We start from the raw sequence: 25,529 nt of genomic DNA, 5'->3' as shown, positions 1-25,529 counted from the left end.
AACGTTTTGTGATCCTTTCCTCATAGCCCTGTTGCAGCTGTTCAAAAATAACTTCGATACCTCCAAGCTCCCAAGCACCACTGCTTCTCTCCCTCTGTCATCCTCTCTTATTGGATGATTGATGCCAACTCAACCTGAACACTCTCAACCTCTCCCCTTTCCACCTCAATATCTTAGAAATATGATCCCTTTCTCCTCCTTTCCCTTCATCTTGGGGGACACACGTCTCTCCTTCTGGAGCTCATCTCTCCCTTGAGGCCCTTGACTCCACCCTAGCTTTCTGCCCATTCTCCTAGAATTCTCTGCTACCCACTGTCAGTTGGCGACATGGACTCATTTTGTGACATAGGGAGGTCCCTCTGTCCTGCCCGTCGCTGATAAGGAAGCCTAACCCTGGTCAGAATTGCTGTGGTGCAATACATTTGAAATTTACCTGTGGAATTTCTTCCCTGTCAGTCTTTTGGCACTTAGCACTGGCAAGAGAGCTAATAGGTGTGACTGGTTAAGTGACTTGCCAGGCAATTAGTTCCATGCACGTCACCATGCACGAACACATCCATGTAAAGTCGCTGCATCATCAGTACTTCCAGAGTGGCACTGAAAAGGACCATTGGAATCAGAAGCATCTCTATGGGCACAACCATGGTGACAGCATGGAGGAGAAGTGAGAAAACCCACTCCAGAGCCAACATGTAAGGGCCTCCAGCTCTAAAACTCAATTTCTTCAAAAGAGATTTGGACTGGATCATCTCTAAGGCTTCTCACAATTCTAATTCCATCAAATCTCCGAAATAAATCCCATAGAGTCAAAGAGAGGAGCTCTGCATGTTGCTTCACTGGACCCAAAAGTGGAACCCCCCCTTCCCCCTCCACTCAAGCTCTTTCAGCTTTCCTTAAAGGAAACGGGCTCTCTATCCCAGGAACAATGAAGGGATTTTTGTTAGATGCCTGCCCAGCTATACTGAGTCTGTCTTGTCCAAGGAAGATAGAAGCAACTTCTTGTGGGGTCATAATGTCAGGATGTGCTTTTTAGAGTTAGAATATTAATTGTCTCAAAAGCAAAGAATTCCTCTTGAAGATAGGTGAATTGCTCTGTTTTGGAAGGAGACTACAGAGAATATTCAAACCTTTGTTTTTAGACCTGTGAACAGGCATCTCTTCCCTAATCCGCCCACCATCTTTTAGCCATAATATTGCCTTAACGCCAGCGGTTGCCAAGCTTATCTCCAAAGAAGAGCGAGGCAGGCAGCAGCTTGGCGATGTTGCCATTACCTGTGATGTCTTTAAGGGTCTCTGTGCCTCCAGCCCTTTCTGGAGTCATGGATGAATGCACACAGGCCACTAAGTTTCCTACTATGTCATGAAGTGGGTAAAATTCTCTAGGTTGAAAATATGCATATTGAGCGGTTCACTTGCTCTTTCTTTTAACGCTCCTTCATCTGCATCCTCAACTCCAATTGCAAACACTTTAACATCAGCAGATTTAAGTTCCGCTGAAGGCAGAGCAAGGGCATCCTTTGAGTGTCTATCGGTTAACACTACGATAACTGAGGGACTCCATCACTGGCCCGGCTTCCAGCAGCCTCAGTGAGGTGATTTTGCATTACGTATTCTAATCCTTTTCCAGTCTGATTGCTTCCCCCAGTATAAGACATGTTGGAAACATGGGAGAGGACTTCTTGTTTAGAACGATAAGTATTTAACAGGAACTCGGTATGTGGGCTGCCGTTGAACCAGACCAGAGCAAAACGGAAATCATTTTCTCCCACAGCTAAAGATTTTATAACATCATATAGAAACTCTCGAACAAGTTGGAAATGTTCCTTTCCAATGCTCCAAGAGGAATCCACTAGAAATATTATATCGGCAGCAGCGCCATTTGTGACATCTTTTAAAAAAGACATTGGTTTAGATGTTTCTCCTGTTCAAGAAATGACTTCCCATCAATGCAAAGCCTTCCTCAACTCATTCAGTTTCCACTGTGTTGTTACTAAATAATTTACACCTCATGTGTGAAACAGGCGGGGACGCTGACTTACCTGAGAAACAGGGACCTGGACACATGGACCCAACAGCTGCCGGTGCCCAGTCACTGGGCCAAGTTCCATATGCAATGACTGCCATACATGGACCAGTAGCAGGTTCCACAATGGGGAGAAACATTCCCTGGGGTGTCCTTTAACTCTAGATGATTCTTTGTGGTAGTTTGAACCCCAAGACCCACCTGCTCGGACGGGAAGGATATCCTATCACAGGTAACCAAGCATCATCTTAGAAATTCCTTCCTCAGCTTTGGGTCTGAAACTTGGCCCTGACAAGATAGAATACTGAAATCTACTACTGTTCTACCTGAACTAAATCTACTACTGTTTTACCTCCCATGCTTTGGGTAATTTGCCCTAAAAATAAATGTCATAAATACATCTTAAGTGAAGAAGACTTGTATAACTGTAGGGAAAGGCAAAGTCTCATTTTTTTCAGACTTTTTAGCATGAAGAAAGGTACCCTAACTCGTCATTACATTTTCAGAGCCATCGAAGCCCTCTTAGATGCTGAACAGTATTCATCTCTTTCAAAGATGAATCCAGTTCTCTCTCAAAAGTAGGAGCAGGAGACTCAAAGTGCCAGGCTGTGGGTGTCTGGGAAGTGCCCTTCTGCACTGGGCCAGGCTGGCTGCGCACAGCATGCCCCTGGACTCTACTCACCTGGGGCTGACCCGATGCCCCAACCCATGCTCCCCTGGCATTGAGGTGGTCCTCACCAGGCCACCATCTAAGAACTACCAGATCTGGAGGGAGAATCCCCATCAGAAGCTCAGCTCTCCAAGCAAAGGAGAGGGACCCAAGTCAATCCTTCCCAGCTCACAATACATGAACCATTTCTCATTTTTCTAAAACTCTGTGAGCAAGTTCTTAATAGGATTAGTTGGGATCTATTTTGGGGGGGGGGGGATCTATTTTTAAGTAGTTTGGGGAAACTGATACTTTAAAGATTTGATGATTCTAGATGAAAAATGTCTTTTCCTGTCCAGAGTGAGAAAGAAATGGTGACATTTGTGTTTGTTTTTGTCAGGGAAAATTAATTTTTTACTCTCAACCATTGTCTTCTCTGGGTTTTATGTGCTCAGACATCAACCAGTGCGAGAAATGTGGAAAAGCTCTTCAGATGGTAAAATATTTTTGACACAAACTTTCTGCTCACACCCAAGGTAAAAACAAACCACTTGCCAACCACCGCCAAGATAGCAAACCCAAGTTTCAGTAAAAAGAATCTCTCTCTCACTGGATAAAGAGGAGCAAAAAGTCTGTAAAATAAATGAACATCCTGTAGTCAATGGCTTGGTTATCTCTTCAAAGCTTATTTAAGCTCTATATTCAGCACATGATGTGTAAGATCTAAAATCAGAGAATACTGTTCCTTTTAATGAAATGAAGAGATGTTTCTGGATCTTACCTGCTTGTTGTTGTGCACGAGTCAAGGAAAAGCCTGAGAAAAAAAGGCAAAAGGTGACCACGAAAGGCAAATGCCGATGCTTCCTCATTTTGATTTTGTCTAAGCACCAAGTGAGAACCTACGAGAGAAAACAGGACAAAGGAGAATGATCAGGTCTTGACTCTCCGATTACTAACGAATGAATCAAGGATTTATCCCTTTTATGAAAAATAGTTTTGACTAAACATAGACAGGAGAATCTTTGAATCTAGTGATTGTAGGACTTTGGCCATAGCTAAAAATTGTGCAGTTCAACATTTTTTCCTCTCAAATTGAGGCAGGCAAAAATAGTATATCACGAAACAAATGGCAGAATGAAAAAGGGTCAGGAGAGAAAGTGCTCAGAGGCACAAAGGAGCAGGTTGGTGACGCCCAGCCTAACTGTCAATCGTGTCTAAAGGAATCCCGCAGGGAAGCTTCGTTCAGGGAGGGAACGGGTTTCGTCCAAATCACAATGTGTGCAAAAACAACCATGGCAGCTGGGACCATTTTGAATCTTGCCCTCATTCTCTGTTAATATTTAGCACTTTCCCTCCAACAAAAACCTGCTGTGTGTCCAACTCCAATCGCAGGATGGAGCACACCCTGGGATACTGAATTAGCAAGACTGAAGCCAGTCATGAGGGCTGACGGCCACATAGCGTGGTCTCCCATGCAAATTTTTTTTTTTTAACATCTTTATTGGAGTATAATTGCTTTACAATGGTGTGTTAGTTTCTGCATTATAAGAAAGTGAATCAGTTATACATATACATATGTTCCCATATCTCTTCCCTCTTGCGTCTCCCTCCCTCCCACCCTCCCTATCCCACCCCTCTAGGTGGTCACAAAGCACCGAGCTGATCTCCCTGTGCTATGTGGCTGCTTCCCACTAGCTATCTGTTTTACATTTGGTAGTGTATATATGTCCATGCCACTCTCTCACTTTGTCACAGCATACCCTTCCCCCTCCCCATATCCTCAAGTCCATTCTCTAGTAGGTCTGTGTCTTCCAGCCAGCCTGGCTCAAGTCTGGATGGGCGCAGTAGGCTGTGTCACCATCACTTTTCCCTTCAAGCAAACACCACCTTCTCCCCATGCCACATCTGAAAGCACCCTGACCCACACCAAACCCTCAGGTCAGCATCTTCACCCCCCAATCTCCAGTGAGAGCAGCTTGAGGGTCTGGGCTCTTCCTTATGACCCTCCAGAGAACTGGCCTAGGTCTTCTCCATCTGAGCTTAGGTCCCCTTGCAGGACATCACCTCTTTTCTCTTCCCCTTGATCCAAGGCTCTGGTTTCCCCCAACTCTTTCTTAGGTCTTGGGTATATGACCTGTACAGACCCACTAGACCCCATGCTTGATTTAATGATTTGTTGTTGCTGTCTTAAAATTCTTAATAACTTTTGGACAAGGACCCTTCATGTTCATTTTGAATCGAGCCCACAGATTCTGGAGCTGGTCCTGGCTACAGCTGTGCATGTGTATCAATGATTCTTCTTACCCTTACCCAGACTTGGCAGGGGTTCCCTGGTCAGAGCCTTGGGTAACAGCATTAGAGAGGAGGGGCATGCTGGTCAAAATTATTGGTTATTTTTTCTTGTCCTTAGTTTCAAGAAGTACTATTTGATATTGAAAATTATGTACTATAGACTACAGTCAAGCGAGAAATCCCATTTGGTTTAAGAAACCTAAATATTTTCATCTGCAGAAATTGGGTTACCATCATAATTTACAGTTCATTGTTAGGGTTTGAAGATTAAGAAGGCGGCCTTGGGAATTACAGCATGAAAAAGTAATCATCATCAGTATAAATAAAAATCAAAAACCTCTCTCTCTGGGGCATTTTTTGGTAGAAATAGAAAAACAAATCCTAAAATGCATACGGAATTTCAAAGGACCCAGAAGAGCCAAAGCAAACTTGGGAAAGGAACAATAGAGCTGGAGACCTCATATTCCTGATTTCAAATCATATTACAAAGCTACAGTAATCAAAACAATATGGGACTGGAATAAAGACAAACATGTCAACCAATGGAATAAAATAAAGATCCGAGAAACAAACCCTCAAGTATATGGTCAAATAAGCTTCTATAAGGGTACCAAGGTTACACAATGGGGGCAGGATAGTCTCTTCAACAAATGATGCTGGAAAAACTGTATATCCACATGCAAAAAATGAAGTTGGACCCTTACCTTACACCACTTACAAAGAACTAACTCAAAATGGATTAAAAATGTAAATGTAAGACGTGAAACTATTATACATTTAGAAGAAACTATAGGAGAAAATCTTCATAATATTGGATTTGGTAATGGTTTCTTCCATATGACACCAAAAGCACAGACAACAAAAGCAAGGACAGACAAATGGTACTATATCAAACTTAAAAACTTTTACACAGCAAAGGAAACAGTCAACAGAGTGAAGAGGCAACCTACAGAATGGGAGAAAATATTCACAAACCATATATCTGATAAGGGGTTCATATCAGAACACATAAATAACTCCCACAACTTTACAACAAGATCTGATTTTAAAATAGGTAAAGGACTTGAATAGACATTTCTCCAGAGAAGACATACGAATGGCCAATAAGCATATGAAAAAACACTCAGCATCAGAGAAATGAAAATCAAAACCACAATGAGATAATTCAAAAAGAGTCATGTACCACAATGTTCATTGCAGCTCTATTTACAATAGCCAGGACATGGAAGCAACTTAAGTGTCCATCGACAGATGAATAGATAAAGAACATGTGGCACATATATACAATGGAATATTACTCAGCCATAAAAAGAAACGGAACTGAGTTATTTGTAGTGAGGTGGATGGACCTAGAGTCTGTCATGCAGAGTGAAGTCAGAAAGAGAAAAACAAATACCATATGCTAACACATATATATGGAATCTAAAAAAAAAAAATGGTTCTGAAGAACCTAGGGGCAGGACAGGAATAAAGATGCAGACGTAGAGAATGGACTTGAGGACACGGGGAAGGGGAAGGGAAAGCTGGGATGAAGTGAGAGTAGCATTGACATATATACACTACCAAATGTAAAATAGATAGCTAGTGGGAAGCAGCCGCATAGCACAGGGAGATCAGCTCGGTGCTCTGTGTCCACCTAGAGGGGTGGGATAGGGAGGGTGGGAGGGAGACACAAGAGGGAGGGAATATAGGGATATATGTATACATATAGCTGATTCACTTTGTTATACAGCAGAAACTAACACACCATTGTAAAGCAATTATACTCCAATAAAGATGTTAAAAAAAACAAAAACAAACAAACAAACAAAAACCCACAATGAGATATTGCCTCACATCCACTGAGATGGCCACTATCAAACAAACAGTAAACAAGAAGTGCTAATGAGGATGTAGAAATATTGGTACTCTTAGGCACTGTTGGTGTGAATGTAAAACACTGCAACCACTTAGAAAACTGTATGGAGGTTCCTCCAAAAATTAAAAATAGAATTACTATATAAGCCAGCAATCCAGCTTCTGGGTATGTATCCAAAATAATTGAAAACAAGATTTTGAAGATATATATATACACCCAAGTTTAATGCAGCATTATTCATAATAGCCAAGACGTGGAAACAATATAAATGCCCCTCAGTGGATGAATGGATAAAGAAAATGTGGTATATACATACAATGAAATATTATTCAGCCTTAAACAAAAAAAAGAAATTCTGTCATAGGCTACAACATGAATGAACCTTGAGGACATCATGATAAGTGAAATGAGCCAGTCGCAAAAAGACACGTACCGCAAGATTCCACTTACGTGGGAGATCTGAAATAGTCAAACTATTAGAAACAGAAAATAGAATGGTGGTTGCTAGAGGGAGGGGGAGGTGGGAAGGAGAGTTAGTGTCCAAAGGGTACAGAGGTTCAGTTCTGCAAGATGAAAAAGTTCTAGAGATCAGTTACACAACAAGGTACATGTAGATAACACTACTGTAAAAATGATTAAGGGGGCTTCCCTGGTGGCGCAGTGGTTGAGAATCTGCCTGCCAACGTAGGGGACACGGGTTCAAGCCCTGGTCTGGGAGGATCCCACATGCCGCGGAGCGACTAGGCCCGTAAGCCACAACTGCTGAGCCTGCGCGTCTGGAGCCTGTGCTCCGCAACAAGAGAGGCCGCGACAGTGAGAGACCCGCGCACCGTGATGAAGAGCGGCCCCCACTTGCCACAACTAGAGAAAGCCCTCGCACAGAAACAAAGACCCAACACAGCCATAAATAAAAATAAATATAAAAAATGATTAAGATTTGCTCACTTGCTCTACTCTGGGAATCTTTCAGGCCTTTCCATCCAATCATACCTTTCTTCCCCACACTCTGCTAGACCTATTCCTGAGTTTGTCCTTTGAAAAAAACAAAAAGCACATGCAATATTTGTGGTCTTTGTAAGTTTTCTTAATTGAGGATATACAGTTTAGAATCATGTAAATTCTATGTCATGTGTGTTTTACTACAATCTTTAAAAAGATAGGAAAAGTTACCTGAGATTTTTAAAAGTATGGGTTTTAGTATGGGTTACTCCATACACCTAAAATGTAGCCATCAGTTTAACAGGAATGGTATAAATGTGGCATCTTTTTTTTGAGGCATGAGTCTTTAAGAGCTAAAACAGGAAAACAATACAACTGCACATATCTTCTTAAAGCATATGTATGTGCCCCTATAATTAAATAACACAACATTTGTCCTTGCTCCTAAATAATATTTGGAAAGGAAGAAGAAAAGAAGTATTTGGCAGCAAAATATTAAGGTTTGGGGAAGAAAACTTCAGTCCCAGGAAAGTGAAAAAAATCTGACATGAACACTGAGATGTGGTACAAAAGTTATTTCTACCCCAACTAGTGTCATTAGAGCTACGAAATCAGCTCCGCCTAAGGCCTAGGCTTTTATACCTGCTTGACCTTCCTACCTTGACCTTCCTCTCGCCATAGGCCTTCCATGGGCCTGGTGATTCTATTTGTGGTTGTCCATTGTATATATAATTCAGGAATCCCATTTTCCCCACATTGCTAAGGAAGACAATGTTAAGGGTGGTCTAAGGTTCTCAACCTTGCCATCTAGAGCAACAGAAATAATGACAGCAAAGGAAAATCTGTCTGGCTAATTAGCAACCTGGCCTTGGCCAGGGACTAGTGTCTAGATGGACTTCTTAGCAAGATGCACGGAGGGCCAAGGAGAGCAAAAGGCAGCCCCTTATCGAAGCTGTCACCCAGGGACGTGGATGAAGTGGGCTCAGTCCCATGATTTTTCCTGCCAGAGATCAGGCCCGGAGGGAGGAGCTGGGGTCCAGATCCTGTGGCCCAGCTGTGAGGAACAGCAAGACAACAGAGTGTGGGCCCCAGGCCAGCCCAGTCAGCCAAATTGGTGGGATAGAAAAAGACAAAACCATAAACAAGAGAATGGATTCCAAGACCCACTGTTGCTTTGGATTTTCCAGGGAGGTCAAACCAGAAGTATCACCTGTGATAAAACAAATTTACCCTGTGATTCAAATTCTGAGAGCTTGAAGATACAACCCCAGCATGTAATACAAAACCACCTGTCAATACAACTTTCTCTTGGAAATGTATCAACAGTGAGAAGGAAAGGTTTTTTTGATGATCAGAAGGCCAGTCATCAAGAGAACGTATTTCTTCCTACAATGAAGTGACAGCCAGTGGTGATAATGGTGACATTCCAAAAACACAGCCCAATCTTCTTGGCTTGAAATGGCCAACACGTGTTAGGCACAGATCTGTACGATATAGGAGGGCAGTCCTCAGCTCGCAGCGCTTCGGTTCCACAGCGCCCCCAAGTCCTGGTCAGTGCTCAAGGGAGTTCCCTCAGGCAGTGTAGAAACCCACGCTTGGCTGGTTGTTCTGTTTTCTTCACTGAGGATGAATGCCCAAGCCACCGCCCCAGTGTTGCCCCATTGCTCTCTAGAAATCCTGCAAGACCATGCTCTACTCTAGGAATCTTCTAGGCCTTTCCATCCAGTCACACCTTTCTTCCCCACACTCTGCTAGACCTATTCCTGAGTTTGCCTTTTGAAGAAAAGAAAAAAAAGCACACGCAGTATTTGTGGTCTTTGTTATTTTTCTTAATTGAGGATATACACTTTAGAGTAATGTAAAAGTACATCATACATATGCTATTCTTGATTCTTTCCATTAAAATTGAACATCAGGTTTCTTTACCAGCAACAAGCATCCTACTAGAAAACTATTTTGTGGGAATATTGTCCGCCCACATTATTTAAGTTTTACTGGATTCTTTCCAGAAATATATACTGTCCTTTCCAAGACAGCCTGTAATATTCTAATTGGTCAAGAACATTTTTTAAATGTGGGATCCACAGATTTTTTTTTTAATATGGGATCCACAGATTTCAAAGGATCTGTCAACCTCCCCCAAAAGTGTACAACATTGTATCTGTGTATGTGGGAGTCTCTGGGGACAGCATCCAAGTTCACATGTGATTCTAACCACCTCTATTCTAACTCCCCACTAAAGTTCAAGCACCATTCCTTCGAGAAAAAGATTTGATGCAACTCTTCCGGGAGGTCCAGTTCAATTGTTTTAAATATTTGATCCATGCACAAGAGGCAGGATTTAAAGTAGTATTTTTGTTTTGGAATGAGGGCAAAAAAATAGTATAGGACCTCACTGCAAAGCATTGGACAATGTAATCCATGTGGAAGAAATAGGACATGACCACTGCTGAGTGTGGGATGGGATGAGCTTCAGGCTTCTCTGCAGACAACGTTGACAGAGAACATGGGTGAGTTGTGCAATGAGTAGGTTTCACTGGTTTTGGTTTTGGTTTTGTTTTGTTTTTACTATCCCTATACTATCCCTATACTGTCCCTATACTGTCCCTATACTGCCCCTATACTATCCCTATACTAACCCTATACTATCCCTATACTAACCCTATACTATCCCTATACTATCCCTATACTATCCCTATATCCCTGTGTGGGATCTCTATTAACAAATTCCAAAATCTGGTAGTCTTTGGTAGAGCTCAATAAAATCAAAATCATGATAGAACAAAGTCTTAATGTCTTTCTGAGGCATTAAGGAGTTACCTCAATTATTCTCTAAGGAAAATGAATTTTAAATTGGTTGAAAATTATATGTAAAGATTTTTATTTCCAAGATCTTAATCTTATAAAAGAGTAGACCCGTAAATGAATTCTTTCTCATTGGGACACAAAGTAATGAAAAAACAGTCAGTGCACTGGAATTATCTTTTCTAAAACCTAACCAGATGTTGAGGAAAGGGAAAGAGGGGAGAGAGGAAGCAGGGGAGGGGAGGAGAAGGCAGAGGAGGGCACAGGAGGGCAGAGGGGAGAAGCTCTTCCAACTCTGAAAGTGAAGGACAGAAAATGATGTTTGTTAGATGATGAGTTATCCAGGCTCCACTGATGATTATGAACTCTCATGTTCAGTTGAGCTGAATTTCCAGGTGGGGAAAAGGCCTTTAGATCCACACACTTTTCCTGCCACAGGGCTTAGGAGCCAGTCATGCGGCTCAAGCATTCCTAGACCAGCTGGTGAATATTTGTTAATGTTTTTGTTTGCAATTAAATCTCTCCTAGTGTTTACCATGTCATGGCATCCCACTTTTTAAAACTGCAGTTCCTGGCAACAAAGCTTGGAGAATTTTTTCATTTAGATTTAAAAGATGTCAAATAGCATCTCCTCAAATGATCACCCAGTTTGTCCATTTTAATAAGGGGGAACAAGCCACCCTCCCATTACTCTTCCTTAACTCTCCCTCCCACCCCCAAGAAATAGAGACAAGAGAGCACAAGTCATATTTGCTGGGCCCCTGTCTCGTGGGTGGGATTTCATGCCCTTCTCCCAGTAGCCCAATGGCTGCATTTTCCCCCATCTTATAGCTGGGAAACTGAAAGCAGGTGAGGCAAAGTGTTTTGCCCACTGCCACATTAAAAAAAATTTTTAAAAATTTAAAAAAATTGAACCAGAATCCTAATGAAAATTTGTGTTTCCAAAGCCCAAGGGAAGAACCCCAGGAAACCCTAAGAGGATATGCCGGATTTGGCCCCAATCTCAAGGAAACTCCCGACATCTTTCGGGGAAAAAATACACTAAATTTCTTTGGTGGTGACAAACCACAGATTCTGCATCAACAGACTCCGTTTGTCTGCTGCTGTTCTTTCAAATACGAAAAAAGTCAAAATTGGCTGCTTGAGACCCTTGTGTTGGGTGGGGTGTCAAGCTGCTTTGTGTCACAGATTCTGTCCTGAAGGCAATAGATTCAACCAGAGAACTTCATTAAATTCTTATCTTTCTATTGAGCATTAGTCATTCCTTTTTTTACTCGGCCTCATTCTGAAAAGAATTTGAGGTGCCTTTTTCCTTTTTGTAGCTGTCCGCTTGAAACTTAAAAAGATACCTCTTATTATGAAGACTGCTCTACATGGGCCTTCAACTCAAAATTGTATTCAGAGTCCAGTGACATTCCCCAGCCATTGTGCAATTCCATGAAATTAGTTTTCATTAAGTCTCCTCAGAAGCTTTTTCATTTTCCATGTCTGGAAATCTCTTTTAAGACAGAGACACACACATGCACACAAGGCAATCTTTTTCAAACAAAGACTTAAATACATCCAGAGCTCCCATTTTGAAGTCATTTATTTGGTCTTCTCCAAGCACTGCTTTTTAGAATCAGGCTGGTCCTCCTAACAAGTTCTAGGACTTCTGTTAACTCCTAACTGTCCCATTTTAAGTGGGAGCTGCAGAAATATTGGAAGACCACAGCGACAGAACTATGTCCACCTGCCGTGAAATGAAAAGTCACATTTCAGTAAACCCTAGGGGTCTCTAGCTTGCAGCCACCCTAGTTCTCTCTCTTTTTCTTACCCTTCTTCTCTTTCTTGCCTGAATCCTGGGAAAAGAGCCCCCATTCTTGTCCCCAGAGAGGAAGCTAAGAGAGGACTTATTCTCCTCCGGTTAGCGAAGGAGGAGAGCGGAATTTAACATGTTATTGCTACTTGAAAGAGCTTTGGGGGAATCCTCAAAAGCAAACAATTTGGAACAACTCTAAGAAGATTCCTCCAAAGAAATGCATCGGAAGCTGCTTTTTTACAGTTTATTTTACAACTTGAATCTCGCATTTCCATTCTATGAAACTGTGCTAGAGACGAAAATATCAGCCACGTGTACACATCTGTAAACAATTATCTGCTTGACCCAGGCTCTGAAGGTGTGTTCTGTGATAGCAAAACTTAAGTCTTCTGATCCTGTGTGTCGACTTGGTCTCACTGCCACCTACTGGTATCCTTGTTAGACACTGAGTACTGGACCCAAGATCTTTGGCTCAAGTAAAACAGTGTCTGTTCATGTCTTGGCTATTATAGACAGTGTTGCTATGAACATTGGGTGCGTGTATCTTTTCAAATTAGAGTTTTCATCTTTTCTGGATATATGCCCAGGTGTGGGATTGCTGGGTCATATGGTAGTCCTATTTTTAGTTTTTTAAGGACCTTCCACACTGTTCCCCATAGAGGCTGTACCAATTTATATTCCCACCAACAGTATAGGAGGGGTCCCTTTTCTCCACACCTTCTCCAGCATTTATTATTTGTAGACTTTTGGTATTCATCAACAGATGAATGAATAAAGAAGTTGTGGTGTATATATATATATACAATGGAATATTACTCAGTCATAAAAAGAATGAAATAATGCCATTTGCAGCAACACAAATGGACCTAGAGATGATCATACTAAGTGAAGTAAGTCAGACAGAGAAAGACAAATATCCTATGATATCACTTATATGTAGAATCTTAAAAAATGATACAAATGAACTTATTTACAAAACAGAAACAGACTCACAGACATAAAAAACAAACTTATGGTTACCAGGGGAAAGGGGATAAATTAGGAGCTTGGGATTAACAGATACACACCACTATATGTAAAATAGATAACCAACAAGGATTTACTGTATAGCACAGGGAACTATATTCAATATCTTGTAATAACTTAGAATGGAAAAGAATCTGAAAAAGAATATATATATGCATATGTATAACTGAATCACTTTGCTGTACAACTGAAACTAATACAGTATTTTAAATCAACTATACTTCAACTTTTTTTAAGTGTCTATCTTGTTAATAAACAATGTCTGTTCAACAGCTCATGCATTAGAACAGAGCAATCCAGGAGGGGAGGGTTTGGCTGTGCCTTGGCAAGTTAGCCTGCTCCTGGAATGAGGTCACGTGAGGATGTCCCGTGCACCATCTGGGGTTACCTTCCTTCTCCTCATAAAGGCAACTTGAAGAACCTCCAGGTTAACTGCCCAGATATTTGGAAATTTATTTAAAGACATATTCCTAGGGTCCAAGATAATAAACATGAAGCAGAAAGTTCCATATCTGCTATAGTTGGAAAAGCTAGACACCACGATGCACATGTAAAAGACATTTTACCCTCTTAAATATAAGGCAGCCAGACAAAGCATTTCCTCCATTTTTCCTGCTAATTATAAACATTAAGCAGAGATTAGTTCAGATTTAATGTTAGGGCAGAGAATGCCTTAGAAGACGCTTCAAAAGGAATTGCACAAACACCCATTCCATTCCTGCCCCGTGACACACACAGTGCCGTCGGCTCCAGGGTAGATCCCAGCGTAATCCTCCCTTCCTGCCTTGGCCATGGACTTTTGGGGCTACTGGCCTCTCCAAAACCATGGTGTTCCATTGTAGAACTGTTCAAACACAGCGGCTAAAATGTCCTCCTATTGTAAGGAAAAACTAAACATTTTGTTTTCTAGTCTGATTCGTGATCAAGTCTAGAAGAGGAAATTATTTAAGAGATTTTTTTTAAATTACATTGAAACATCAGATAAAATATCACCCACACTGTATTTAGTGTAATATCTGGGAAAAATTCTACTTAGTTCCTGTCTCTATCAGTAAAGGTCAGTTAATCTCTCCCAGCCTCACTAATTTTATGTGTAAAATGAGGCTGATGGCCTGATGCTCTAACCGGCAGTGATTCTGTGACCGCTTTCTTTCATCTATTACCCTAGGCTCTGACCACCGGTGGGTTTCCTGCTGTCCCCACAAGAAACAGAGAGCCCCACAGTGCACGGCGGGGCAGTCTGTGGGCTTAGCTGAGCTGGCTCTGGGTCCTGGCACTGCACTGCTGAATCAACTGATGAGGTTTCCAGAAGAGAAAAACCAGTTTCCTGGAATGGCTTCTCTTGAGACCTGAGTCATCTCCAGCTGCTGTTCAATTCTTAATTTTGAAATGCAACCAACCCACGAGCTCTTCCATCCAGTGGCCAATTCTCGATGCTCTGGGTCCATGAAAACTGAAGGTATGGGTCAAACCAGAGGCATCTGACAGAAACATTTGCCATTGTACCATTCCCTAGCCATTCCTACCTCGCAAATGTTTCTCTGTACTTCATGAGTCTTAAAATTCAGGAGAACAGCAGGATTACACTATGCAAAATGCAGCCAGACCCCTACAAAAGACTAACAATCTGCCTTTGGGAGAGGGTTTGGCAGAACTTTTCATATTTGTCCTATTTTTCTGCTTTGCTTTCTCTTTCCAGATTTTTTGAAACAACAGTTACCTCTCTGCTAAACAAACTTAAAATATGCTACTCTATAAAAGACTGGTCGATGGCAAAGAGTGCCTTTCTTCACATGAAACTCCAAAATATACCCTTGAAGACTTGTACTCCCTTGATATTCCTGGCCTTAGACACCTACCTGTGAGAACACATGAGCATGTACAGGAGCACCCAGGAAATGCTGATTTTGCTTTCCTTCTAGTACTGGGACCTCAAACTAGCAATTCACCTCCCTGTGTTCCATTTCTTCATCTGAGGTGTCAAGGGTGTGGGGAGAGCATCCACCAAGGTAGTAATTTGGGGATATTTCCAGTAGCCAAACGGAAATCATATATTTGCCAACCAGAGGGCAGGGCCTAAGTCTTAGTCATTTTTTTCCCCTCCCTTGACGCAAAGCTCCATGCCCTGGAGCACAAGGGGGTTTATTAAGCTTAAAGGCATATGAGACACATAGACCAAGGGCAGGTAAGGAAAAGTTTGGGAGTTACTGGATTAGTTCATCTTAACATCTCTTCCAGTTCTAAAATTCAAAACTCCTACAGGGATACAACATTGCACAAATAGGCAGCCTTGCTCTGGTTCTGAAACACCTTTTTGTTCATTTAATTTAAACTTTTTTCTCAGTAGATATCAGTAAAATGTTTCCTTTAAAAGTCCTCACTTGGTTCATGCCCTTGTCCTGAAGGTATTTTAGAAAGCAGAATGCTTCATTGCAAGCAGAAGTTCACCTCAATACATGCATACCTGAGCATAGGGAAAAAATAAAATTCTAAATGTACACTTACTTCAGATATTACAGTCACATTTTTAAAAATTATGTATTGAAACAGTCTCCAGGTGAGTCCCAAAGTGACCCACAAGCTCTGCTGAGATGTGTATCAACAGATTCCCTGCGACCCCACCCCAGGGACTCCCTACAATGCACGGAGATTTTTCTGGAGCTCAGAGGGATGCATTGTCCTCTAAAGGACGATGCATCTTTCCTCTACACTTTCAGGAAAGACTATACCAGGACAAAGGTGCTACTTCACAATTTCATCTCCTTCCTAAAATAGTCTGATGAGACCAGAAGGTACTAAAATTACGTTTTCAAAAATTAATATAATGAATTCCTGAAAAGAACCCCTCTTTGTAAATCAGGGTGCTGCAGGCGCTCCCTGAGTTTGAGACGGTCATCACCCACGGTTTAGAGGGGACAAGCAGTGTCTTTTCTTGAAAGGGCAGGATTATCTCCCAGATTTTTGGAAAGAGGGAATCCATATCTAGAAATGCGGATGAAAAGAACCTTTCCTTGTCTCGCTCAAGGCTGTCTGAAGAAGCAGGAAACTTTTAAAGCTTCCCTACTTGAAAACCTGAATCATTTTGAGCTTTCCTTTCCTCAGTGAGAGCTACTAATAGGATTTTTTTAAATGCCAGGTCACTCCTCAAATCGTCAACTATTTATGTAGCAGTGGTGTGGTTTCCACAGCTACGACACCAAGAAAATTTCGCTCCTGTGGGTTTCCGTGGAAAGGCTGCCCGAGACACAAAGTGCCATTCCGATGGGAACCAGCCCGCGATTCTTCTCCAAGAGCTAACAAATCCTCAGCTTCTTCCAAAAAGAACAGTGACAAGAACTAATTTTCAAATAAAACTTTTGCCTAAAGTGATTAGCATTCCTGCAAGACAGTCTCATGCAACAGAATTCGTGACCTGCCAGTGTATTTTAAATCCTAAATGTGGAATTTCACATAAAAGTGGGTAATGAGGGCTTCCCTGGTGGCGCAGTGGTTAAGAATCCACCTGCCAATGCAAGGGACACATGTTCGAGCCCTGGTCCAGGAAGATCCCACACGCCGTGGAGCAACTAAGCCCGTGCGCCACAACTACTGAAGCCCGCGCGCCTAGAGCCCGTGCTCCACAACAAGAGAAGCCACCGCAATGAGAAGCCTGCTCACCGCAAAGAGGAGCCCCCACTCGCCGCAACTAGAGAAAGCCCACGCGCAGCAACGAAGACCCAATGCAGGCAAAAAATTAATTAATTAATTAATTAATTTTTTTTTTTTTTAAGTGGGTAATGACAAAGACCCCTGTAACCAGTTGTCTAAATACTCTGAGCAATAGCACAGATGAAGCCTCCAGGGCAAAAGTCAACTAACTTTCAAAAGGGAAGGAGGTCTGATTTCAAGCTGGCTTTAAGCGGCGGCATCTGTAACCACCTAACCTAAAACTAAGGTCAGATGGGGAGCCTCATTTGAGTCACGAATCCATCATCAATCATCAGTTGAAGAGAGGGGTTTCTTCCTACTTTATCATCAGTGTTGTATTAGGTTCTAAGGCACAGAATCACAGAAGGCACTTATGATGACAGAAAGAGATGCAGTGAATCCTCAACACTTTGAAAATAGAGGGAGGTGCAGAAATAAAAACAATTCGTATTCAGAAAGATAGGAATTCTTCTTGCCTTACATCAGAAGTATCCTTAAGACCCCAAGTTTGGACATTCACCATACATCCCATCACCTAAGGACCACAAAGCACGGTGGGGTGAGGCACACACTCTCCCAAGTGCTGGAAGAGCCCGGGCCAAAGGCTAACATTCTAGAGACTTCCACAGCTGCCTCCCAGGAAGGTGGGAGTAGCTACACCCTCCAATTCCCCCACTGGAAAAGGGCAGGACACCCACACTCACCACCCTGCTATGGGATTCTTCCCCAAGTCCTCCTCTCCACCGGGTATCTTCTTAATGGTTTCCTCACTGCCGTGAGCAGAGAAAGAAAAAAATAAACCTTATGGTAATGGAAAACCCTTGCCTCCTCAAAGAAGAGATCAAGACCACAAGACCACTCGTATAGCTTGAATTCCTACAAAATCCCTCACCGCCCCAACCCTTCTGCCTTCACCCTCAGCAAAGCCCACACAAGATTGGGATTGACATATATACACTAATATGTATGAAACAGATAACTAATAAGAACCTGCTGTATAAAAAATAAATTAATTAAATTAAATTTTAAAAAGAAAGAATGAAGCAAAACGCTGGTGCCGTCCCTCCAGGCCCCCATCCCCAGAGGTGGCCTGGATGAGGGATGCCTGCTCAGCTACTCTGGTCACAAAGCCAATGTCGGTCCCTGGGGACCAGCTCTCTTCTCTGGCACTTCTTTCCCCGTTAGTTGGTAGAGGCCCCGGGAAGCATAATCCAATTTCCCCATCGCTTTTAATAGAATATGATAGGAGGACGCTGTCTTCTGGGAGAACAAATCAAACAGTATGTTCCAAATCTAGATGTAAATTAGCTCAGGATCCTCCAGTGCTGGGCCATCTGCTTTCCTGAAATGGTAAAGACTTTACTGCTGTCTGAGCCACCTACTGGTGCTGTGGCCTCAGCAAGTAATTGAGCATCTCAGAGCCCCTGAGCCTTCATCTTTAAAGCCAGGGAACCACACCTCAGTGCCTTCTAACCAAGAATCTCTTCCTTTATCTTTAGCCCAGCAAAGAACTCAGAAGTTTCAATAATGTCCAACAGCCAACTGGTGGTTTTCAACATCATTTTGCTTAGGAACAAAAAATACCTGATTTTAAAGCCACTTCAGTTTTTTGAAGTATTAAGAATGGGTCCCCTGGGAAGTTGGGGGACCCCAGTGTGAGAATAGTCTATCTGCATGAGCTCTGAGCACCCCTGCAGCTCAAGGACCCTACGGTTCTCGTGTGGAGGCAGCTGTGTGGAGGCTGGCATAGGCCAGCTCCTCTGAGTCCCCACTGGGGGGGGGGACACTCCCCTCCGTCTACAGCAGTTTGTTCTTGGGGTCCAGACCAGCCTTTCAATTCGCTCCTTGGGCTGGCTGTGAAATGCCAGTTTCTGTTTACACCCCCCAGTACTCCTCTGGGGCCTCCTAGGGACCCCACCCCTGCTTCAGTCCTAATTTTCCAACACGGTAGCCCCTGAAACAGGTCCCCAGAGTAGATTGGCAACTGTCAGAGGACACTTTCCATCCTGGGCGAGGGGGCCGGAACCCCACCCTCCTGGCTGGGGAACGGGCTCCCGGCCTCCGGGCTTGGTACTTGCTCCACTTCTGGGCAACACAGGCCAGCCCGTGGCCCTAGGGGCCCTGCCCTAGCCACTGGGAGTGCTGCCCAAACACCAAATTCCTTCTCCTCCTCTGACCCCTGCAGCTCCTTTAAGCAGCCCCAGAGGACTAAGGCTCCAGCAGTAACTTCAGATTCCTGAAAAGATGGAGCCCTGATGGTAATAGCTGAGTAACTCTTGACTTGGCCCCGTTCCTGGACACCAAAGTCACCACGATCCCCCGGAGGTGACAGATACACCCAACCAGCCCACGCCCCAGGGACGTGGGAGAACTCAGGGTCTCCCCAAGGTAGCTCTCGAATCCTCGGAAAGACACTTCTGCGAACAAAGCAGATTCTCAGATTCCAGCTGAGCTTCAGTTTATTTATGTCAAATAAATAAACCGTGAGCCGAAAAGCACCGCAGTCAGGAGATCAGAGGGTGATGGGCGGGGGGGAGGTAGCGGGGGGCACGGCACGACTCGTGGGCAAGCAGGGCCTTGGCCCAGCTAAGGAAACCCAGGTGGCACAAACTGAGAAAGAAAAATCGGCTGGGTCTTCCAGAGACCAGCAGCGTGTACAGAAAACAGACTCTATGGGAGCGAACCTGAGAGCCATCGAGAAATGGTCAGCGGGGTTTAAAGCATTTCCCTCTGGCCACAAACCCAACACAGGGGGAACAGGGGCGAAGTGGCACTTACCCTGAGCAAACCTGGAGAAGTGTGTGTCCCTGGGCTTCGCTATTCAATTATGTGCGAATCTGACACATGTTTTTCCCACTGGCTGCGTCTCCTTTTCCTTCTGCAGGAGAGGGGACCCCGAGCAGGCAGAAAACTCCCCCTGTGGTCCTTGTGGGGGGCTGGTGAGCGGGAGAGCTGAGCGGCCTTCGGTGGAGGACTGAGCTCCAAACTGGACCGTGTCCAGGGATACAGCCAAGGCTCCCTCCAGCTCCTCGCTCCTCCCACCCCTCCTCCGACCCCTCCTCTCCCCCTCCCCACTCGGGCCTGCCCCACACTGTAAATGAAAACCAGACTCTCACTCTGTTGCTTCTGGCCCAGCCACAGGCTGATGTCACCTCAGAAGGCTGTCTTCACCCTACGAGCCCGTAGCTGGACGCCTGCAAACCTCAACTCTTAAAAAAAAAAATCCACCCCTTCTACTCATCACCTTTGGGGCTGGGTCCCTGGCCACAAAGAGAATGAATTTTGGAATGTTCCCGTGGGTCTCCATGGTTTTGCTGCAGTGTTTTCCAACACCATCTGAAAGGAAAACAGGAAATGCAGTCTCCCGCCTCCCCCCTCACCACGCCCTCCCATTTCTTCTTGAAGTTTCTGAATTGAGACTTCTCCTAATAACCTCCCCTTTCAAATATAAAAAACCAGCCGTTAAAATCGCCTTGGCGTTCTGCTAACCAAAGTTCTGTTTGCCGGTGAGAAGACAAGGAAAAAAAAAGAATACTTTTTTTTTTTTTTTTTGTGGTAATTCTGTATATAATGATTCTGATCATGAAGCTAATGGTCCCAATTCCAGGACACATGCAAGGGGAACAAGAATGGTTATCGTGCTCAGATTTACAGGAAAATTCTTGAGAAAGAATTTGTGTTTTGGCAAAGCTTTGTACCTTTCACAGCACTTTGATATGCATTATCTCTTGCACCAAGAACATCTCCACCTGTTAAAGAGATATGTGTCGTGTTTTCTTAAGTGAGATTATGGTCTCATTTTACATATGAGAAGAATCTGGGTTCGTAGCAGAGCTCAGATCAGAACCCTGACCGTGGACACCCCCAAACTGCTCACTGCTCACCCATCACATGGCCCCCCCTTGAAAATTCCATTCATGTGAGATATCAAGAGACATCTGAAGAAACAAACTTATGGTTACCAGGGGGTAAGGGGGAGGGAGGGATACATTGGGAGATTGGGACTGACCTACACACATTACTATATATAAAATAGACGACTAACAAGGAACTACTGTATAGCACAGGGAACTCTTCCCAATACTCTATAATGATCTATATGGGAAAAGAATCTAAAAAAGAGTGGATATATGTATATGTATAACTGATTCACTTTGGTGTGCAGCAGAAACTAACACAACGTTGTAAATCAACTAGACTCCAATAAAAATTTTAAAAAAGAGAGAGACATCTGAAGGATGCTTTTGACTTGGAGATCCTTCCAAAGCCAAGTTTGAGGAGTAAAAGTATCATTAACTCCTTTGCACAGACGATGTCCTTCCGGTTTAGGGAGGAAGGGGAGATGGTACAGGAGAGACAGTGCCTGCTCCCCTCCTGCAGCTCCAGGGCCCCCTTACTCATCCACAGGAAGACTCACCCCCTCTCTACACCCTGGGGTTTCAGCTCGAGGAATGTCAGAATGGGGATGGAGACCTGGATTGAGGGTTTCTCTGTCCATCACCTGTAGAGGAAGAAGAAATGAGCAGAGGCTCTGAGAAGGAGCCACATTGCCTGTGTGACGTGTGGGAAGACAATGTTCTCACGCAAGGCAGCTCGTCTCCCACCAGAGTCCCTGCTCCAGGCGGCAGGCGTGGACTTGGACCCGAGGAGCTGGGACATGTGCTGCCACTTCATCGGTTGGCATCTGCAAGTTCAGCTCTGGAGAGAACCATTTCTCCGAGGCACATCGCCTGCTGCAAATTAAGGCAACGATTGATTACAACTTTCTGTTCCAAGCAGCTCTGCTCAGAGAGATTAATGGAACAAGCGTGGCCTATGTACTTCCATTCAGTGGTTCCTTTTCCCAAATACCAATACAACTATTGCTTTTCAAAATAGCTAGGAATACACATTCCTTGGTATTAGGAATTTCTACTCTTTCAATGGCAAGGGTGATGCATCGTTTAGAACAAGACTTAAAGAAATAAAAACCCCTGCTCAAGCAGGAACGGTTCTCTGTAATATTTAACTGTAACTAATCATTGACAATCTAGACCCTCGCCAACACTGTCTGTGGCCCCAGAAACTTCTGGAAGCTGGCAGCCGTTGGTGGAAAACCTCCCACATCCTCCCTTGAACTCACCAGAGAGAGCATTATGGCTCCTATGGTTTTCTCACTTAATCACTGGGATCTGGGATTCTCGGTGAAATGACCAGTTCCTCCTGCCATCTGGTCCCAAGAGGAAACCATCTCAAAGGTGAGAACTGACCTCAACATCAAGGGTCCTGGGTCTGGGCCTGGCCACCCAAGGGACCTTACAGAATCTCTCAGTCCAGTTTCTTCTTAAATGTTGTGTTGAACCTGGGTACCTCTTCCCATTTCCTTCTGCACAAGTTAGAAAGTTACAAACACCATTTCCCAGGCTCCGCCGTAGTTAGGGCTTCCCTATGCACTGCTGTGATATATAGGAAGGTGGGGAGAGGCATGGAGATTTCTCTACTACTTTAGCTGGTCTTTTCCCTCCTGGCAAGTATAGTGCGGAGGTCCTAAGGGAGCCCCTCCCAGACCCCTTCCAAGACTGGAACACAGCACCCTTTTTGGAGGACTGCTCTTTCCTGCTGGAAGCTGCCTCTGCTGGAGAGGCTGGGATGTGTGTGGTAGGTCTAAGGGAGACGCCAGCTTCCCAGGTGCTGAGGGTGAGTTGAAGGGAATTTGTGAAGGCAGTAGCGGCAGTCAGACCCCTCAGCCCAGCATCCGGGAGGTGGCTGGGGAATGCCCCTCCCCCATCTTCCTCCTCTTACCCCTGGATTGCCGCTGTGATCCTAAACTCCGACTTTGCAGTGCAGCCCCATGCTTCCCTCCCTCCCAGAACGGGCCAGAGGATCAAGTGGGATGCCCTGGGAATTACTACTGGAGGCCCCGCCTCAAACCCACTCCTCTGGCCCTTCCTGATAATTCCTAGTGAAGAATTCCTTTCTGCTCACAGTAGCAAAAGCGGTTTCTGTTTCCTGCCTGGAACCCCGACTGGAACAGATGTATTACATCAGCTCTAAAGCTTCTTTCAGTTCCTACAGCCTGTGCTTATATATTTTATATGACAGAACAAAACGAAAATAGCACTATGCCCAAATGGGATTGTAGATGTAATATTGTATTAATTAGTCTCTGGCTCGGTCATACATAGATTATTCTGTAACTGGTGGCCTCTCTGCCTTTGGTCTCTTCCCTAGAAGACAGCCTTTAGGGACTTCCCTGGTGGTCCAGTGGTTAAGACATCATGCTTCCATTACACGGGGTGCGGGTTTGATCCCTGGTCAGGGAACTAAGATCCTGCATGCCGCATGGCGTGGCCAAAAAAAAACCATAGGAAACCAAAAAAAGAAGATGGCCTTTATTGTTCTTCTTGTACTTCTCTCTTGGCACTACTGATAAATTCTCTCTGCCATTTGCAGACTTCATCACACTAACAAACACACGGAGTCAGCCCGCACGGATACAGACTCTTACAATGAATTGCCATGTCTCAGCTATACTATCGTACATGTGGAAGTCTACACTTAAATGGAATTTTAGTACATTTTTAGAAGAAATGTGAAATGACTTCTCCTCAAGTGCCATCTCTTTCTTTTAATTCAACATAATAAGTCCATGCTGATGGAGAGGAGAATGTACATACCACAACTCGCATGACCCTGAAATTGTAACTTGGATCTCCATTGAGAAGGATCCCCAGGGAGCTCATGAGAATCTTAAGAAATTTCCCTGGCAGATGCCTTGGGAGGAAGGGGTTGAATGATTCACAACCAGCTCACCGGAGTGAGCTTCTGGAAGTGCATGTGAGCTGAGCCCTTTTCCACTTTACATCTTTAATAACCCCCCTCAGATCAGTTCCCTACTGCCACCCTCAACCCCCATTGTCATAACAACCAGCCTCCCATAATAGACACTGGTAGCCCTAACAGAGTTGACGGGAGCCGTAAGTCCGCCATTGTGACTTTGGTCTCCAGTTCAGAGATATGTGATCCGGGGGCCTGGTCCTCTGAGCTCATGGTCCCTTGACAAGTCGGGAGGTGCCTCGATGGCTTCCACACTGGAAAGGCCTGTTCTGGGTCACAGCCAGCATCCCCGACTCCTCAGCCCCCAGGATGCTGCTCGAGACCAAAAAGCTCTTCCCAACAGGCAACCACAGCTTTGGCAAATAACAATCAGACATGGAGACTACAGCACTGTGGGAAAAGAAGCATCCCAATTCTGCATAATTACGTCCCGATCTTAAAAGATCGTACGAATCCTAAACTAAAAGGAAAAGCACATTTTCACCAACCGCACATTAATTTTCACAGAGGCATTGCTATTTCAAGAGAAGAAGGATTGTGAGTCCAACCAATGGGGAGGCTTTGAGGTTTCCACTCACCCTGCAGCTGGAGGGCGGCTGGGATTCCTCATTCCATCCCCATGCCGGTTTTCAGCCTCCATAAGCAGCACCGTGGAAAGTGGGCCGCCCGGCTAGGAACGAGGCCCTAGTCCTTCTCTGCCACTAATGAACTGCAGGTCTTGGGCAGGGCGGCTCAGCTTCCTCATCTGTAGACCAAGGGCAGCTGTGCACCAAGGTGTCCAGGACGGTCCAGCATCAGCCCCTGGGGAGTTGGGGCTGGATCAGCACATTTGCCTCGGCCTGATTTCCAGCCTCTACTTCCTCCCTGGCCCCGGGCTGCAAACTCAGACTCTCCACCTCCAGATTCAGCCCCATCCAACCCCAGTCTCAGGGGCAAGGATAAAAAACATGGTGGGCTCGCTGCCCCTTCGCCCTGCTCCCCGTGCACTTGGTACACATGCCCTGATGCAGTCCTCCCATAACTCTGGTCTACTGTTCAAATAATGCTGTTGCAGCAATTTTTGAGTCTAAAGTTAAATGACATCTCACCTCCAATTACTAAAATACAGCAGGCTACCTAAAGAAGATGTGGTACATATATACTTACTCAGCCATAAAAAAGAACAAAATAATGCCATTTGCAGCAACATGGATGGACCTAGAGATTGTCATACTGAGTGAAGTAAGTCAGGCACAGAAAGACAAATATCATATGATATTGCTTATATGTGGAATCTAAAAATAGTACAAATGAACTTATTTACAAAACAGAAGTAGAGTCAGATGTAGAAAACAAACTTATGGTTACCAGGTAATAAGGAAGAGGGGGGTGGGGAAGGATAAATTGGGAGATTGGGACTGACATATACACACTATTATATATAAAATAGATAACTAATAAGGACCTACTGTATAGCACAGGGAACGCAATACTCTGTAATGGCCTATATGGGAAAAGAATCTAAAAAAAAGAGTGGATATATGTATATGTATAACTGATTCACTTTGCTGTACACTTGAAACTAATACAACATTGTAAATCAACTATACTCCAATAAAATTTTTTTTAAATAAAAAATATAAAAATAAATAAA

The 25,529-nt window shown here is 44.0% G+C and overlaps 1 protein-coding gene across 5 annotated transcripts in view; it reads right to left on the bottom strand.

Annotated features, from left to right (window-relative positions):
- The window catches only part of COL6A3 (collagen type VI alpha 3 chain), a 93,410-nt gene extending 73,325 nt beyond the window's left edge, over nt 1–20,085 (bottom strand). Inside the window, exons 1-3 of one of the 5 annotated variants that reach the window (XM_082396670.1) lie at nt 19,859–20,085; nt 17,785–17,850; nt 3,454–3,571 (exon numbers count right to left, since the gene is read on the bottom strand). In XM_082396670.1, the coding sequence (XP_082252796.1) occupies nt 3,454–3,541 (88 nt within the window). In that variant the 5' untranslated portion in view covers nt 3,542–3,571; nt 17,785–17,850; nt 19,859–20,085. Of the gene's footprint in view, nt 1–1,272; nt 1,312–3,453; nt 3,572–17,784; nt 17,851–19,858 lie in introns of those variants that run through there. The other 4 variants (XM_082396672.1, XM_082396669.1, XM_082396671.1 and 1 more) reach the window with 4 other exon arrangements.
- Between the last annotated feature and the right edge of the window lie 5,444 nt (nt 20,086–25,529).

This window comes from Balaenoptera borealis (genome assembly GCF_965194805.1).
Source record: "Balaenoptera borealis genome assembly, chromosome: 6".
NCBI classification, from domain to species: Eukaryota; Metazoa; Chordata; class Mammalia; order Artiodactyla; family Balaenopteridae; genus Balaenoptera; species Balaenoptera borealis.
This window is presented reverse-complemented; position numbering and strand designations above follow the sequence as displayed.